The sequence below is a fragment of the Lissotriton helveticus genome (assembly GCF_964261635.1).
Source record: "Lissotriton helveticus chromosome 1_1 unlocalized genomic scaffold, aLisHel1.1 SUPER_1_unloc_34, whole genome shotgun sequence".
Taxonomy (NCBI): domain Eukaryota; kingdom Metazoa; phylum Chordata; class Amphibia; order Caudata; family Salamandridae; genus Lissotriton; species Lissotriton helveticus.
Window position 1 is genome coordinate 1993119 of NW_027611675.1, and position 14125 is coordinate 2007243.

Consider the following 14125-nt stretch of genomic DNA (forward strand, 5'->3'; position numbering starts at 1 on the left):
CTCCGCGGGTCACGCGCACTCCGAGGGGCCGTGAGAAGCGGGAGGTTTTAATTTTTTGGAGGGTTTCTTTAGAAGAAACTCCGTGATTGGTTGGAACGTGAGGTTTCCCGGGGCGGGTGAGGAGAGGAGCGCCCGCTGTGTCAGCAACACTAGGTGACGTCACAGAGTCACCGTGCGTACGGACTGACGCTTCTTCCTGCCGCTAGAGGTCAGGATGCTCGAGAGGAACAGTCAGCGCGTCATCAGCACTCTACATACCCACAATTCTGTGCGCGCACCATAATGCTGCTTTATTTTCATATTAATGCAGGGCTCTTTGTGGCCTTGAATATGAATAAAAAACAGACTTTTAAGAACGAAGGGAGCAGAGTATCAGTCCTCATGTTGGAAGGCACGAAACTAGGCATACTACGTTTCTAAGGGAAATTCCGGGTTATTACTGTATTGTACCATATGTCATAAAAGAAGCATTGGTAAAGCCATTAGTGCCCCACAGAGGGACCTTGAATAATACTTGTAACTGACGGATCGAAGTCAGAAATGTCGCCCTGACAAGGAAGGAAGCAAATGAGGTGTTCTCTTCCCTCTTCCCCCGTTGCTGGAAACAGAATCGAGACGAAAATTGTACATTTGGGATCCAAGAGCACAAGTTCCCATGGAGCTGCTGCAGGAGCCTGGCTGTCGCTGGAGGGGGCGTGGCCGGCCACATCATTTGCATACCCAGAATCCTCTGCGGCAAACACCTGATTCATTAGTACAGGCGACACAGGCATTTGTTTAATAGGACAAGGAGCGCCTGTAGCTGTGCACACAGAGGCATTCATGAGAGTGACTGATACGTCACCGGTGTGAAATCACCCTACCAGTAGGAAGCGACATTATTATCCTGACTGCGCGGACAGAATAATTTGTTACTGTCAAAATAGGTTTGGCCCCCGGCACCCCGCGGGTCACGCGCACCTCGAGGGGCCGTGAGAAGCGGAAGTTGTTGAAGTTTTTGGAGGGTTTCTGTGCAAGAAAGAAATTCCGTGATTGGTTGAAATGGGAGAATCCGGGGCGGTTTGGCCTCGTGAGGAGAGGGGCGCCTTGAACTTCATTATGATTGGCATGACCTGGTTCTTATTAACACTAATAATTTGGTCTGCAGCTCTATACCCCGGTGTCCCACTGTTAGACCTAGGGTATCCTAGACTACATAGGGTAGCCTGGCACAGTAGGGGAAACAGCTAAACTCCAAGGCGTTGGTTAAGTGTTTACAGGACCCACTCACAGTAACTCAATGACTGACCACTAAAAATAAAAGACGCTACACCAGTTTAGAAAAATACCAGTACCTTTTATAAAAATTCTCTTTTGTTCTTTTCTTAGGCAAAAGCAGTACACTTTTAGTTCAGTACAGATTTCATATATATCACATCAACTTCAATACTTTTCTCAATTCAGTGCAGATCAATCAAAGGTACATCACATTTGAGGTAAATTACTATCAGTTTCACAGAATGCTTCTTCACTTAGTTGTTACAGAAGGGAAAACTCGCTTTACACAATCTTGGCATGTACATTACCCATCTGCACTCAGGGCCCAGGTCAAGCTTGTCAGACTTCTACCCCCAGCAGCGTTGTTCACAAAGCCCACAGCCAACTATATAGTTAAAGAGGAGACAAGGTACATTAATTAGGCTTCCTTGGGACTATTCTACGGCTACTCCTCTCCTGTAATAGAACTGACTCCGAGTGATTAACTGCCTGGGAAGTTGTTGTGACTGAGCTCTGTTCGTTACCGGCACCCTATGGCCCAACTTGCACCACTCCTACGCAAGGCACAAGAACCTCAAGCTTCGTTTCCCTTTGTCACTGCTCCCCTTGTTATTAGCTTGGTCTTAACGGATACTAATATACTGAGAGGGTTGATGGCCAAGTTCCTCACGTTTCTATTCCTGACGGTTCATTAGTTTTTCAGTTGTTTTTCCCAACACTGCCGCTTCAATGCTCTGTGTCAGCCGGCTCTGCCGCCTCCCGCTTCCCCTCGTTTCTCCCCCGCTTACTTTATCTGAAGGCAATCCGGCTTGAGATGTCCTCGCGCTCGGTTGTTCTCTCCTAGCGCTGACGGCGGGGCCTCTGAGGAAGTCGGCGTCGGGGCGGGGAAAACGGGAAGGGCTTACTCTAGCCGGGGACGCTCCTCTGGCGGTTCCGTGGCGGCGCTTCTGCCTCCTTCCGCGTTACCTCAGGCCGAAGCTCCGCCTCGGGCGCACCTCCTCTGACGCGCTGGGTCCTTCCTCCTGGCTCCGGACTCCGCCTCACCTCCAACGACGACTCCTCCCGTCAACACACGGGACAGCTGGGCATTTCACTCGCGTGTGGGTCAGGCTTGATGACGGCGCTACACACAGGTAGGAGCCTCAGCCGATCTCACCGCCTTTCTCCACAGTGTGAGAGCTGGTCTCGAGTGGGGTGAATGTGGCTGTCCTCACTCCTCAGCCAGACAATACAGCTCTGGATCGACGTCCACCTGCTCCGCCCACAGCCTTCAGGGCAGGTGTTCAGGTCACCCACAAGGGTCGCTTTACAGCAGTTTGCGAGGGTCTTTTCAACACATGACCCGGTGATTTGAAATCTGGTCACAATGTCTCTGGTCACAATTAATGGATGACGTGACAGTGGGGTTTGGTCAGCCTGAAAGGGGGCACTTCCCAATAACGCGACAGCCGGCCCACAGGTCGATCTGGTCACCACTGGTGCGCAATCCTCCTCCACAAGTCGCCTCTCTCCTCACTGGTCACTCCTGAGACTGCACAAAATGGCTGCTGGTCACTGGCCTTTTATAGAGTGGCCTGAGACCTCTGGAAGCCACTAGATGTTTCTGGAACCTTCCTCATGTTAGTCTATGGGTCTGTCCTCCTGGAATGTCCGTTATGGCAGTTGGTGGACACCATTTTAGGTTCATGAGTGTCCCTAGATTTTCCAGGAGCTAGACTAGGCCTCACAGTGTATGAAGGGAAAGTGGCGTCATAGTCAAGGAACACCTAGCCCCCTGACAGCACTGAAAAATCCTGGTGGACATAAAAAATAAAAATAGAAACACTGGGAGGCTAAGGGGGACAAAAATAAATCATGATGGTTAGAACACCCCCAGATGCAGACAGGTCTAACACGCGTCCCCCCCAGCTGAAAGTGGGGAGAGCTACCCAATCCCTTGGGAGTTCTCATCACTAAGGCGGAAATACCTGGATAGACCGTCTGCGTTGGCATGGTCCAATCCAGGCCGATGTTCCACCCGAAAGTCCATTCCCTGTAGGGAGATGGACCACCTTAACAACTTGGGGTTCTCCCCCTTCATTTGCATCAGCCAACGAAGGGGCCGGTGGTCAGTCTGAACCAGGAAGTGCGAACCAAACAAGTATGGCCGCAACTTCTTCAGAGCCCAGACCACCGCAAAGGCTTCTCGCTCAATGGTACTCCACCTCCGTTCCCTGGGGAGTAGTCTCCTAGACAGGAAAACCACGGGTTGATCCAAGCCCTCATCATTTAGCTGCGATAACACTGCCCCAATGCCATGTTCTGACGCATCTGTTTGGACAATGAATTCTCTAGCAAAATCAGGGGCCTTGAGTATTGGAGCAGTACACAATGCTTGCTTCAAGGTCATGAAGGCTCGCTGGCAAGCCTCCGTCCAGACTACCCGTCGGGGTTGTTTCTTGGAAGTAAGTTCAGTGAGGGGTGCCACAATGGTGCCATACCCCTTCACAAAGCGACGGTAGTATCCAGTGAGGCCCAGGAAGGCTCGGACCTCAGTTTGAGTCTTGGGGGGCTCCCAGGCTATGATAGCCTCAATCTTTGCCTGGAGGGGCTGCACCGACCCTCTGCCCACCAAGTGGCCTAGGTACACCACCGACCCCTGCCCGATCTGACACTTGCTGGCCTTGATTGTCAAGCCAGCCTGTTGCAGGGCATGAAGAACAGCTTGCAAGTGTTGCAAATGATCCTCCCAGCTGCTACTGAAGACAGCAATGTCATCCAGGTAAGCAGCAGAAAAAGCTTCCATACCAGAAAGGACCTTGTTCACCAGCCGCTGAAAAGTGGCAGGGGCGTTCTTGAGCCCGAAGGGCATCACACAGAACTGGTAGTGTCCCTGAGGTGTAGAGAAGGCTGACCTTTCCTTCGCCCCCTCAGTAAGGGACATCTGCCAGTACCCTGAAGTTAGGTCAAAGGTACTTAAGTATTGGGCAGCTCCCAGCCGGTCAATAAGTTCATCCGCCCTAGGGATGGGATGAGCATCTGTCTTGGTTACTGAATTTAGTCCTCGGTAGTCCACACAGAATCTCAATTCAGGTGTGGTGCCCGGCGGGGCAGCTTTCGGTACCAAAACCACCGGACTAGACCAAGGGCTACTAGAAGGTTCAATCACTCCTAGCTCCAGCATCTTAGCGACTTCACTTTTGATGCTGGCCTTCACCTTGTCCGACAGCCGGTAGATCTTAGACTTCACAGGTGGGCTGTCTCCTGTGTCCACGTCATGGGTACACAGGTGGGTCCTACCCGGGACAAGGGAGAACAGAGAAGAAAATTGCTCCAGGATCTGACGGCAATCTCTCTGCTGTTCAGGAGTCAGGGCTGGTGAGAGAATCACTCCCTCCACTGACCCATCCTTTTCTTGAGACGAGAGAAGATCAGGGAGAGGTTCACTTTCCTCTTCCTCTGCTCCATCGGTCACCATCATTAAGACAACCTCGGGCCTCTCATGGTGTGGCTTGAGGCGATTGGCATGCAGTACCCGGTGGGGCTGTCTCGGGGTCTTAAGATCCACCAAGTAAGTGGCTTTACCCTTTTTCTCCAATACCTCAAAGGGGCCTGTCCAACGATCCTGGAGGGCATTTAGCTCTCCAGGTTCCATCACCCACACTTTTTGTCCAGGCTCCAGTTCCACTGGGTGAGCATTGTGGTCATACCACTCCTTCATAACTGCTTGGCTGGCTTCCAAGTTGTCAGAAGCTTGCTTCCACAACTTGGCCATTTGGCTCCGGAAGGCCAGCATGTAGCCCACCACGTCCTGGGGAAGCTTCCTGGGAGTCTTTTCCCATCCATCCTTCACCAGGCTGAGAGGACCCCGTACAGGGTGCCCGTACAAAAGTTCGAAGGGGCTGAAGCCCACTCCCTTCTGTGGCACTTCCCTGTAGGAAAACAAGAGACAGGGTAGGAGGACGTCCCATTTCCTCCGCAGGCTCTCAGGCAGACTTCTTATCATGCCTTTCAAGGTTTTATTAAACCTTTCCACAAGACCATTGGTTTGTGGGTGGTAAGGGGTGGTAAACCGATAGGTAACACCGCACTCCTTCCACATAGCCCGCATATATGCTGAAAGGAAGTTAGTCCCCCTGTCGGACACAACCTCCTTGGGGAAACCCACTCGGGTGAAGATCCCCATCAGGGCCCTTGCCACTGCGGGTGCAGTGATGGTCCTCAGAGGTATTGCCTCTGGGTACCGTGTGGCATGATCCACTAAAACCAGGATGAACCGGTGACCAGCTGAAGTTGGTGGATCCAATGGCCCTACAATGTCGATGCCCACCCTCTCAAAGGGGGTGCTAACGACAGGTAGTGGTTCCAGGGGAGCTTTTAGCTTCACCCCTGTTTTCCCACTGGCTTGGCAAGACACACACGTCCGACAATATGTATCGGACGCCACTCTCATCCGAGGCCAGTAAAAGTGGGGGACAAGCCGGGCAAAGGTCTTGTCCTGTCCTAGGTGTCCTGCCAATGGTATCTCATGAGCCAGTTCCAAAAGAAAGGCTCTAAAGCATTGAGGGACCACCAAGGCCCTGGATGAACCATGTCCAGGTGCCTTGGGCTCACTGTAGAGGAGTCCATCCTCCCAGTAAATCTGGTAGCTCCCTACAATGTTCCCTGCTGCCTGGGCTTTGGCCTGTTGCCGCAGCCCCTCAAGAGTAGGACACTCCTTCTGAGCTTTGCAGAACTCTTCCCGGGAAGGACCTCCCTCCACATGCCATTCAGTAGGGATGGGTAGGTTCTCCAAGGAAGCAACATTCTCCCCTGTGGACTCCAGATCCACCTCCGCAGGTGGCCTGTCTGTCTCACGAGGTGGAGATGCCGAGGCAGGGTCCTCCGGCCTCCTGTCCTACTCTTCTCTGGCAGCCGGCTGGGCCATTGTTCCAGGCTCCAGCGTAAGTGAACTCCCCCTTCGGGTAGTCGCGGACCTTTTGCTGACACAGGCCCAGTCAGGGGGTCCCAACATCTCAGAATGAGTCTGGTACTCCACCCTCCTCCAAGCATTGTGCTCCATATCATTTCCTAACAGGCAGTCAACAGGCACGGCAGGGCTTACGGCAACTCGAAGTGGGCCTGCAACCCCTCCCCACTCAAAGGGAACCTCGGCCACAGGATAGTGGCCCAATCTGCCGTCAGCCATCACGGCGGGATGGAGTACATCTGGGATGACCTGCTCTGGAGACACCAGTTGACTCCTTACCATAGTCATACTGGCTCCTGTGTCTCTCAGAGCCTCCCCTCTACGGCCGTTGATGGTGACCCACTGCTCATACTTGGTAGTATTAGAGGGCAGTTGGGTCTTTGGCACCATCTCCTTATCACCCAGGGACACTAAAGTGACACCTGCCCGCTCCCCTCCGTTACCCAAAGGCATCTCCTCCACGAGCACTACACTAGTTATTCCCGGGGCTTTTCCTCCAGTGGGAGGGGGTGGTCTTTTTGGGCATCTCACATCTCCTTTATAGTGTCCCACACCACCACACTCGAAACAATGAACAACCCTTGGCTGCGGGCTTTGGCCAGGATTAGGGTTGCGAGGGGGGTTACTCTTAGGGATGAATCCTCTGCCCCTTCCTTGTGAAGTATTTTGTGGACCTTTTGAGAACTCCCTCTTATTATCCCCGCCCTCTTTCTTCTGGGGGGCGCCCTGTCCAGACTTCTGGGAATCCCCTCCAGTCCCCTTAGATGACACCCGGGTACTAGCCCAGATGTCCGCCTCCTCAGCAAGCTTCCTGGGGCTGGTCAGCTTGCTGTCCACCAGATGCTGGCGCAGCTCGGGAAAACATTTCTCGAGTAGGTGTTCCTTGAGTATGAGGTCATATAAACCTTCATAGTCCCCTACCTCGCTGCCTTTCACCCAACCCTCCAATGCCTTCCTGGCGTAATCCAAAAAGTCCACCCAATTCTGCGTGCCTAGTTTGTGGCTACCCCATAACTTCTGCCTATACTTCTCAGGGGTTAGCCCAAACTTCCTTATCAGCGCCACCTTCATAGCAGGGTAGTGGGTTTGCTCACGCTGCTCCAGGGCCAATAAGGTATCCCTGCCAGCAGGTGGCATGTATTTATATAACCCACCCCCCCAGTGGGCTTCCAAGATCCCATGGGCCCTCAATGAGACCTCATAGGCGGCTAGCCATTTTGCAATATCATCACTGGGTGCATAGCTAGCCATGACATCTTTGGGTAAGTAGGGTCTGGGTTCTCTGGGGTTCATCTTGGTTTCGCTGCCACCATTATCAGAATTGGGAGACCTTAGGTTTAGAGCTTGTAGGTCCATTTCTTTAATGGTTCGCTCATGAGCTAACCTCTTGTCCTCCCTTTCCATATCCATCCTGGCTAGTTCCAACCTCATTCTTCTCTCCTCCCTCCTATCTTCTAGCTCGGCGTCGGTCAAACCCCTCTCTGAGACACTGCTGCCCACCCTGGAAGGTGTCCTGGGACCTGTCAGAAGATTCCCCCCTCCCGCTTGGTACAGTGTTGCGGTCTCAAGGACAGTGTCCCGGTCACTCCCCTCTGGGTCTGGTTCCTCCCCGGAATGAGCCTCCACCCATGCCCGTATGCTTGTCAGCAGCTCGCCCTTCCTGGCACCTTTCTTAAAGAATACACCTTGCTGCTGACACCATTCCTTTAGTTGGGTCACGGTATAGTTTTCCAGCTCTTCCACATTTACCTCCATTTTCACTAGAGAATAAACTTTTTACACAGGAGAAAACCAAAAAGTGACCTGTGGTCAACCTCCACCCACCACCAAAAATAAATTTAGAAAAAACAAAATTCAGATTAGGAGGGCCGCAGGGAGAAAACTCCAGGTGTAGTCCCGTGATAAGCACTGTGTTACTATTAAGTGAGTAAATGTAAATGTAAATGTAAATGTAAATGTAAGCACAAATCCGTAATCCCACCGCTGAAACACCAATTATGTTAGACCTAGGGTATCCTAGACTACATATGGTAGCCTGGCACAGTAGGGGGAACAGCTAAACTCCAAGGCGTTGGTTAAGTGCTTACAGGACCCACTCACAGTAACCCAATGACTGATCACTAAAAATAAAAGACGCTACACCAATTTAGAAAAATACCAGTACCTTTTATAAAATCTCTCTTTGTTCTTTTCTTAGATAAAAGCAGTACACATTTAGTTCAGCATAGGCTTAATCACAGGTACATTTCATTTGAGGTAAATTACTATTAGTTTCACAGAATACTTCTTCAGTTAGCTTTACAGAAGGGAAAATTCACTCTACAGGTTCAATGTGCTACTTTACATAACCCTGGCATGTACATTACCCCTCTGCTCTCAGCTTCCAGATCAGCTCAACAGGCTTCTACCCCCAGCAGCGTTCCTCACAGATTATGCAACCAGCTAGATGGCTAAAAGAAGACAAGGTAAATTAATAAGGCTTCCCTTTGTCTATCCTCTGGCTACACCTTACTTGTGGAAGAACTGCCTCCAAGTGAATAACTGTCTGGAAGGGTTTTTAAAGATGAGCCCTGTCCGCTTCTGACACCCTGGGGCCCAACCTGCAACACTCCTATGCTAGGCACATGAACTTAATGCTTCGTTTTCCCTTTACACTGCTTTCCCCCCGTTATTTAGCTGGGTGATAGCAGTTCAAATGTACTGGGAGGATTAATAGCCAAGTTCCTCGTGTTCTAATTCCTGGCGGTTCATCAGTTAATCAACTAGTTCTCCTAATACTGCCGCTTCAGTGTTCTTGGCCAACCGGCGCTGCCGCCTCCCGCTTTCCCTCGTTTTTCCCTGCTTACTTCAGTCACTGCGAGTCACCCGGCTGGAGTCGCTCGGACTGACACCAGTCTCCGGCGCCGTGGGTGAGAGCTCCGCAGGAGTTGTCGTCAGGCGGGGGTGGAAGAGCGTGAAGAGGCTCGGTTCGTCGCTGTCACACCAGCGAATCCGACGGCGCTCTCGCTGCTCCGCTGACGAGTCTGACGGCGCTCTCTCAGACTCGGGCTCCGCCTCTTCCGTCCAGCTGGGTGGGCTTCAGGCGCGCCTCCTGTGACGCCGTCGGCTTCCTCTCGGCTCCGGACTCCGCCTCTCCTCCAGCGACGCCTTCTTCCGTCAATACACGGAACAGCTGGGCACTTCCCTCGCGTCTGGGTCAGGCTTGGTGTCGGCGCCTCATACAGGTAGGAGCCTCAGCCGATTTCACCGCCTGTTTCCACAGTGAGCGAGCTGGTCGCGGATGTTGTGAACGGGACAGTCCTTACTCCTCAGCCAGTCAGCACAGCTCTAGTCCGACGTCCACCTGATCTGCCCACAACCTTCAGGGCAGGTGTGCAGGACACACGAGGGTCGCTTTCTAGCCGTTGGCAAGGGTCTCCTCACACACGACCCGGGGATTTAAGAACTGGTCACAAATGTCTCTAGTCACGCTTTATCAACGCCGTGACAGTGGGGTTTGGTCAACCTGAAAGGGGGCACTTCCCAATAACGCGACAGCCGGCCCACAGGTCGATCTGGTCACCACTGGTGCGCAATCCTCCTCCACAAGTCGCCTCTCTCCTCACTGGTCACTCCTGAGACTGCCCAAAATGGCTGCTGGTCACTGGCCTTTTATAGAGTGGCCTGAGACCTCTGGAAGCCACTAGATGTTTCTGGAATCTTCCTCATGTTAGCCTATGGGTCTGTTCTCCTGGAATGTCCGTTATGGCAGTTGGTGGACACCATTTTAGGTTCATGAGTGTCCCTAGAGTTTCCAGGAGCTAAACTAGGCCTCACAGAGTATGAAGGGAAAATGGCGTCATAGTCAAGGAACACCTAGCCCCCTGACAGCACTGAAAAATCCTGGTGGACATAAAAATAAAAATAGAAACACTGGGAGGCTAAGGGGGACAAAAATAAATAATGATGGTTAGAACACCCCCAGATGCAGACAGGTCTAACACGCGTCCCCCCCAGCTGAAAGTGGGGAGAGCTACCCAATCCCTTGGGAGTTCTCATCACTAAGGCGGAAATACCTGGATAGACCGTCTGCGTTGGCATGGTCCAATCCAGGCCGATGTTCTACCCGAAAGTCCATTCCCTGTAGGGAGATGGACCACCTTAACAACTTGGGGTTCTCCCCCTTCATTTGCATCAGCCAACGAAGGGGCCGGTGGTCAGTCTGAACCAGGAAGTGCGAGCCAAACAAGTATGGCCGCAGCTTCTTCAGAGCCCAAACCACCGCAAAGGCTTCTCGCTCAATGGTACTCCACCTCCGTTCCCTGGGGAGTAGTCTCCTAGACAGGAAAACCACGGGTTGATTCAAGCCCTCATCATTTAGTTGCGATAACACTGCCCCAATGCCATGTTCTGACGCATCTGTTTGGACAATGAATTCTCTAGGAAAATCAGGGGCCTTAAGTATTGGAGCAGTACACAATGCTTGCTTCAAGGTCGTGAAGGCTCGCTGGCAAGCCTCCGTCCAAACTACCCGTTGGGGTTGTTTCTTAGAGGTAAGTTCAGTGAGGGGTGCCACAATGGTGCCATACCCCTTCACGAAGCGACGGTAGTATCCAGTGAGGCCCAGGAAGGCTCGGACCTCAGTTTGAGTCTTGGGGGGCTCCCAGGCTATGATAGCCTCAATTTTTGCCTGGAGGGGCTGCACCGACCCTCTGCCCACCAAGTGGCCTAGCTACACCACCGACCCCTGTCCGATCTGACACTTGTTGGCCTTGATTGTCAAGCCAGCCTGTTGCAGGGCATGAAGAACAGCTTGCAAATGTTGCAAATGGTCCTCCCAGCTGCTACTGAAGACAGCAATGTCGTCCAGGTAAGCAGCAGAAAAAGCTTCCATACCAGAAAGGACCTTGTTCACCAGCCGCTGAAAAGTGGCAGGGGCGTTCTTGAGCCCGAAGGGCATCACACAGAACTGGTAGTGTCCCTGAGGTGTAGAGAAGGCTGACCTTTCCTTCGCCCCCTCAGTAAGGGAAATCTGCCAGTACCCTGAAGTTAGGTCAAAGGTACTTAAGTATTGGGCAGCTCCCAGCCGGTCGATAAGTTCATCCGCCCTAGGGATGGGATGAGCATCTGTCTTAGTTACTGAATTTAGTCCTCGGTAGTCCACACAGAATCTCAATTCAGGTGTGGTGCCCGGCGGGGCAGCTTTCGGTACCAAAACCACCGGACTAGACCAAGGGCTACTCGAAGGTTCAATCACTCCTAGCTCCAGCATCTTAGCGACTTCACTTTTGATGCTGGCCTTCACCTTGTCCGACAGCCGGTAGATCTTAGACTTCACAGGAGGGCTGTCTCCTGTGTCCACGTCATGGGTACACAAGTGGGTCAAGGGAGAACAGAGAAGAAAATTGCTCCAGGATCTGGCGGCAATCTCTCTGCTGTTCAGGAGTCAGGGATGGTGAGAGAATCACTCCCTCCACCGACCCATCCTTTTCTTGGGACGAGAGAAGATCAGGGAGAGGTTCGCTTTCCTCCTCCTCTGCTCCATCGGTCACCATCATTAAGACAACCTCGGGCCTCTCATGGTGTGGCTTGAGGCGATTGGCGTGCAGCACCCTGTGGGGCTGTCTCGGGGTCTTAAGATCCACCAGGTAAGTGGCTTTACCCTTTTTCTCCAATACCTCAAAGGGGCCTGTCCAACGATCCTGGAGGGCATTTAGCTCTCCAGGTTCCATCACCCACACTTTTTGTCCAGGCTCCAGTTCCACTGGGTGAGCATTGTGGTCATACCACTCCTTCATAACTGCTTGGCTGGCTTCCAAGTTGTCAGAAGCTTGCTTCCACAACTTGGCCATTTGGCTCCGGAAGGCCAGCATGTAGCTCACCACGTCCTGGGGAAGCTTCCTGGGAGTCTTTTCCCATCCATCCTTCACCAGGCTGAGAGGACCCCGTACAGGGTGCCCGTACAAAAGTTCGAAGGGGCTGAAGCCCACTCCCTTCTGTGGCACTTCCCTGTAGGAAAACAAGAGACAGGGTAGGAGGACGTCCAATTTCCTCCGCAGGCTCTCAGGCAGACTTCTTATCATACCTTTCAAGGTTTTATTAAACCTTTCCACAAGACCATTGGTTTGTGGGTGGTAAGGGGTGGTAAACCGATAGGTAACACCGCACTCCTTCCACATAGCCCGCATATATGCTGAAAGGAAGTTAGTCCCCTTGTCGGACACAACCTCCTTGGGGAAACCCACTCGGGTGAAGATCCCCATCAGGGCCCTTGCCACTGCGGGTGCAGTGATGGTCCTCAGAGGTATTGCCTCTGGGTACCGTGTGGCATGATCCACTAAAACCAGGATGAACTGGTGACCAGCTGAAGTTGGTGGATCCAATGGCCCTACAATGTCGATGCCCACCCTCTCAAAGGGGGTGCTAACGACAGGTAGTGGTTCCAGGGGAGCTTTTAGCTTCACCCCTGTTTTCCCACTGGCTTGGCAAGACACACACGTCCGACAATATGTATCAGACGCCACTCTCATCCGAGGCCAGTAAAAGTGGGGGACAAGCCGGGCAAAGGTCTTGTCCTGTCCTAGGTGTCCTGCCAATGGTATCTCATGAGCCAGTTCCAAAAGAAAGGCTCTAAAGCATTGAGGGACCACCAAGGCCCTGGATGAACCATGTCCAGGTGCCTTGGGCTCACTGTAGAGGAGTCCATCCTCCAAGTAAATCTGGTAGCTCCCTACAATGTTCCCTGCTGCCTGGGCTTTGGCCTGTTGCCGCAGCCCCTCAAGAGTAGGACACTCCTTCTGAGCTTTGCAGAACTCTTCCCGGGAAGGACCTCCCTCCACATGCCATTCAGTAGGGATGGGTAGGTTCTCCAAGGAAGCAACATTCTCCCCTGTGGACTCCAGATCCACCTCCGCAGGTGGCCTGTCTGTCTCACGAGGTGGAGATGCCGAGGCAGGGTCCTCCGGCCTCCTGTCCTTCTCTTCTCTGGCAGCCGGCTGGGCCATTGTTCCAGGCTCCAGCGTAAGTGAACTCCCCCTTCGGGTAGTCACGGACCTTGTGCTGACACAGGCCCAGTCAGGGGGTCCCAACATCTCAGAATGAGTCTGGTACTCCACCCCCCTTCAAGCATTGTGCTCCATATCATTTCCTAACAGGCAGTCAACAGGCACGGCAGGGCTTACGGCAACTCGAAGTGGACCTGCAACCCCTCCCCACTCAAAGGGAACCTCGGCCACAGGATAGTGGCCCAATCTGCCGTCAGCCATCACGGCGGGATGGAGTACATCTGGGATGACCTGCTCTGGAGACACCAGTTGACTCCTTACCATAGTCATACTGGCTCCTGTGTCTCTCAGAGCCTCCCCTCTACAGCCGTTGATGGTGACCCACTGCTCATACTTGGTAGTATTAGAGGGCAGTTGGGTCGTTGGCACCATCTCCTTATCACCCAGGGACACTAAAGTGACACCCGCCCGCTCCCCTCCGTTACCCAAAGGCATCTCCTCCCCGAGCACTACACTAGTTATTCCCGGGGCTTTTCCTCCAGTGGGAGGGGGTGGTCTTTTTGGGCATCTCACTTCTCCTTTATAGTGTCCCACACCACCACACTCAAAACAATGAACAACCCTTGGCTGCTGGCTTTGGCCGGGATTAGGGTTGCGAGGGGGGTTACCCTTAGGGATGAATCCTCTGCCCCTTCCTTGTGAAGTATTTTGTGGAGCTTTTGAGAACTCCCTCTTATTATCTCCGCCCTCTTTCTTCTGGGGGGCGCCCTGTACAGACTTCTGGGAATCCCCTCCAGTCCCCTTTGATGACACCCGGGTACTAGCCCAGATGTCCGCCTCCTCAGCAAGCTTCCTGGGGCTGGTCAGCTTGCTTTCCACCAGATGCTGTCGCAGCTCGGGAAAACATTTCTCGAGTAGGTGTTCCTTGAGTATGAGG

At 52.8% G+C, this 14125-nt stretch overlaps 1 protein-coding gene across 1 annotated transcript in view; it reads left to right on the plus strand.

Moving 5' to 3' along the window:
• The window catches only part of LOC144805946 (uncharacterized), a 389169-nt gene that overhangs the window by 223039 nt on the left and 152005 nt on the right, over positions 1-14125 (plus strand). The window contains 1 exon segment of the mRNA XM_078672408.1: positions 1369-1475. Within this exon segment, the coding sequence (XP_078528534.1) occupies positions 1369-1475 (107 nt within the window).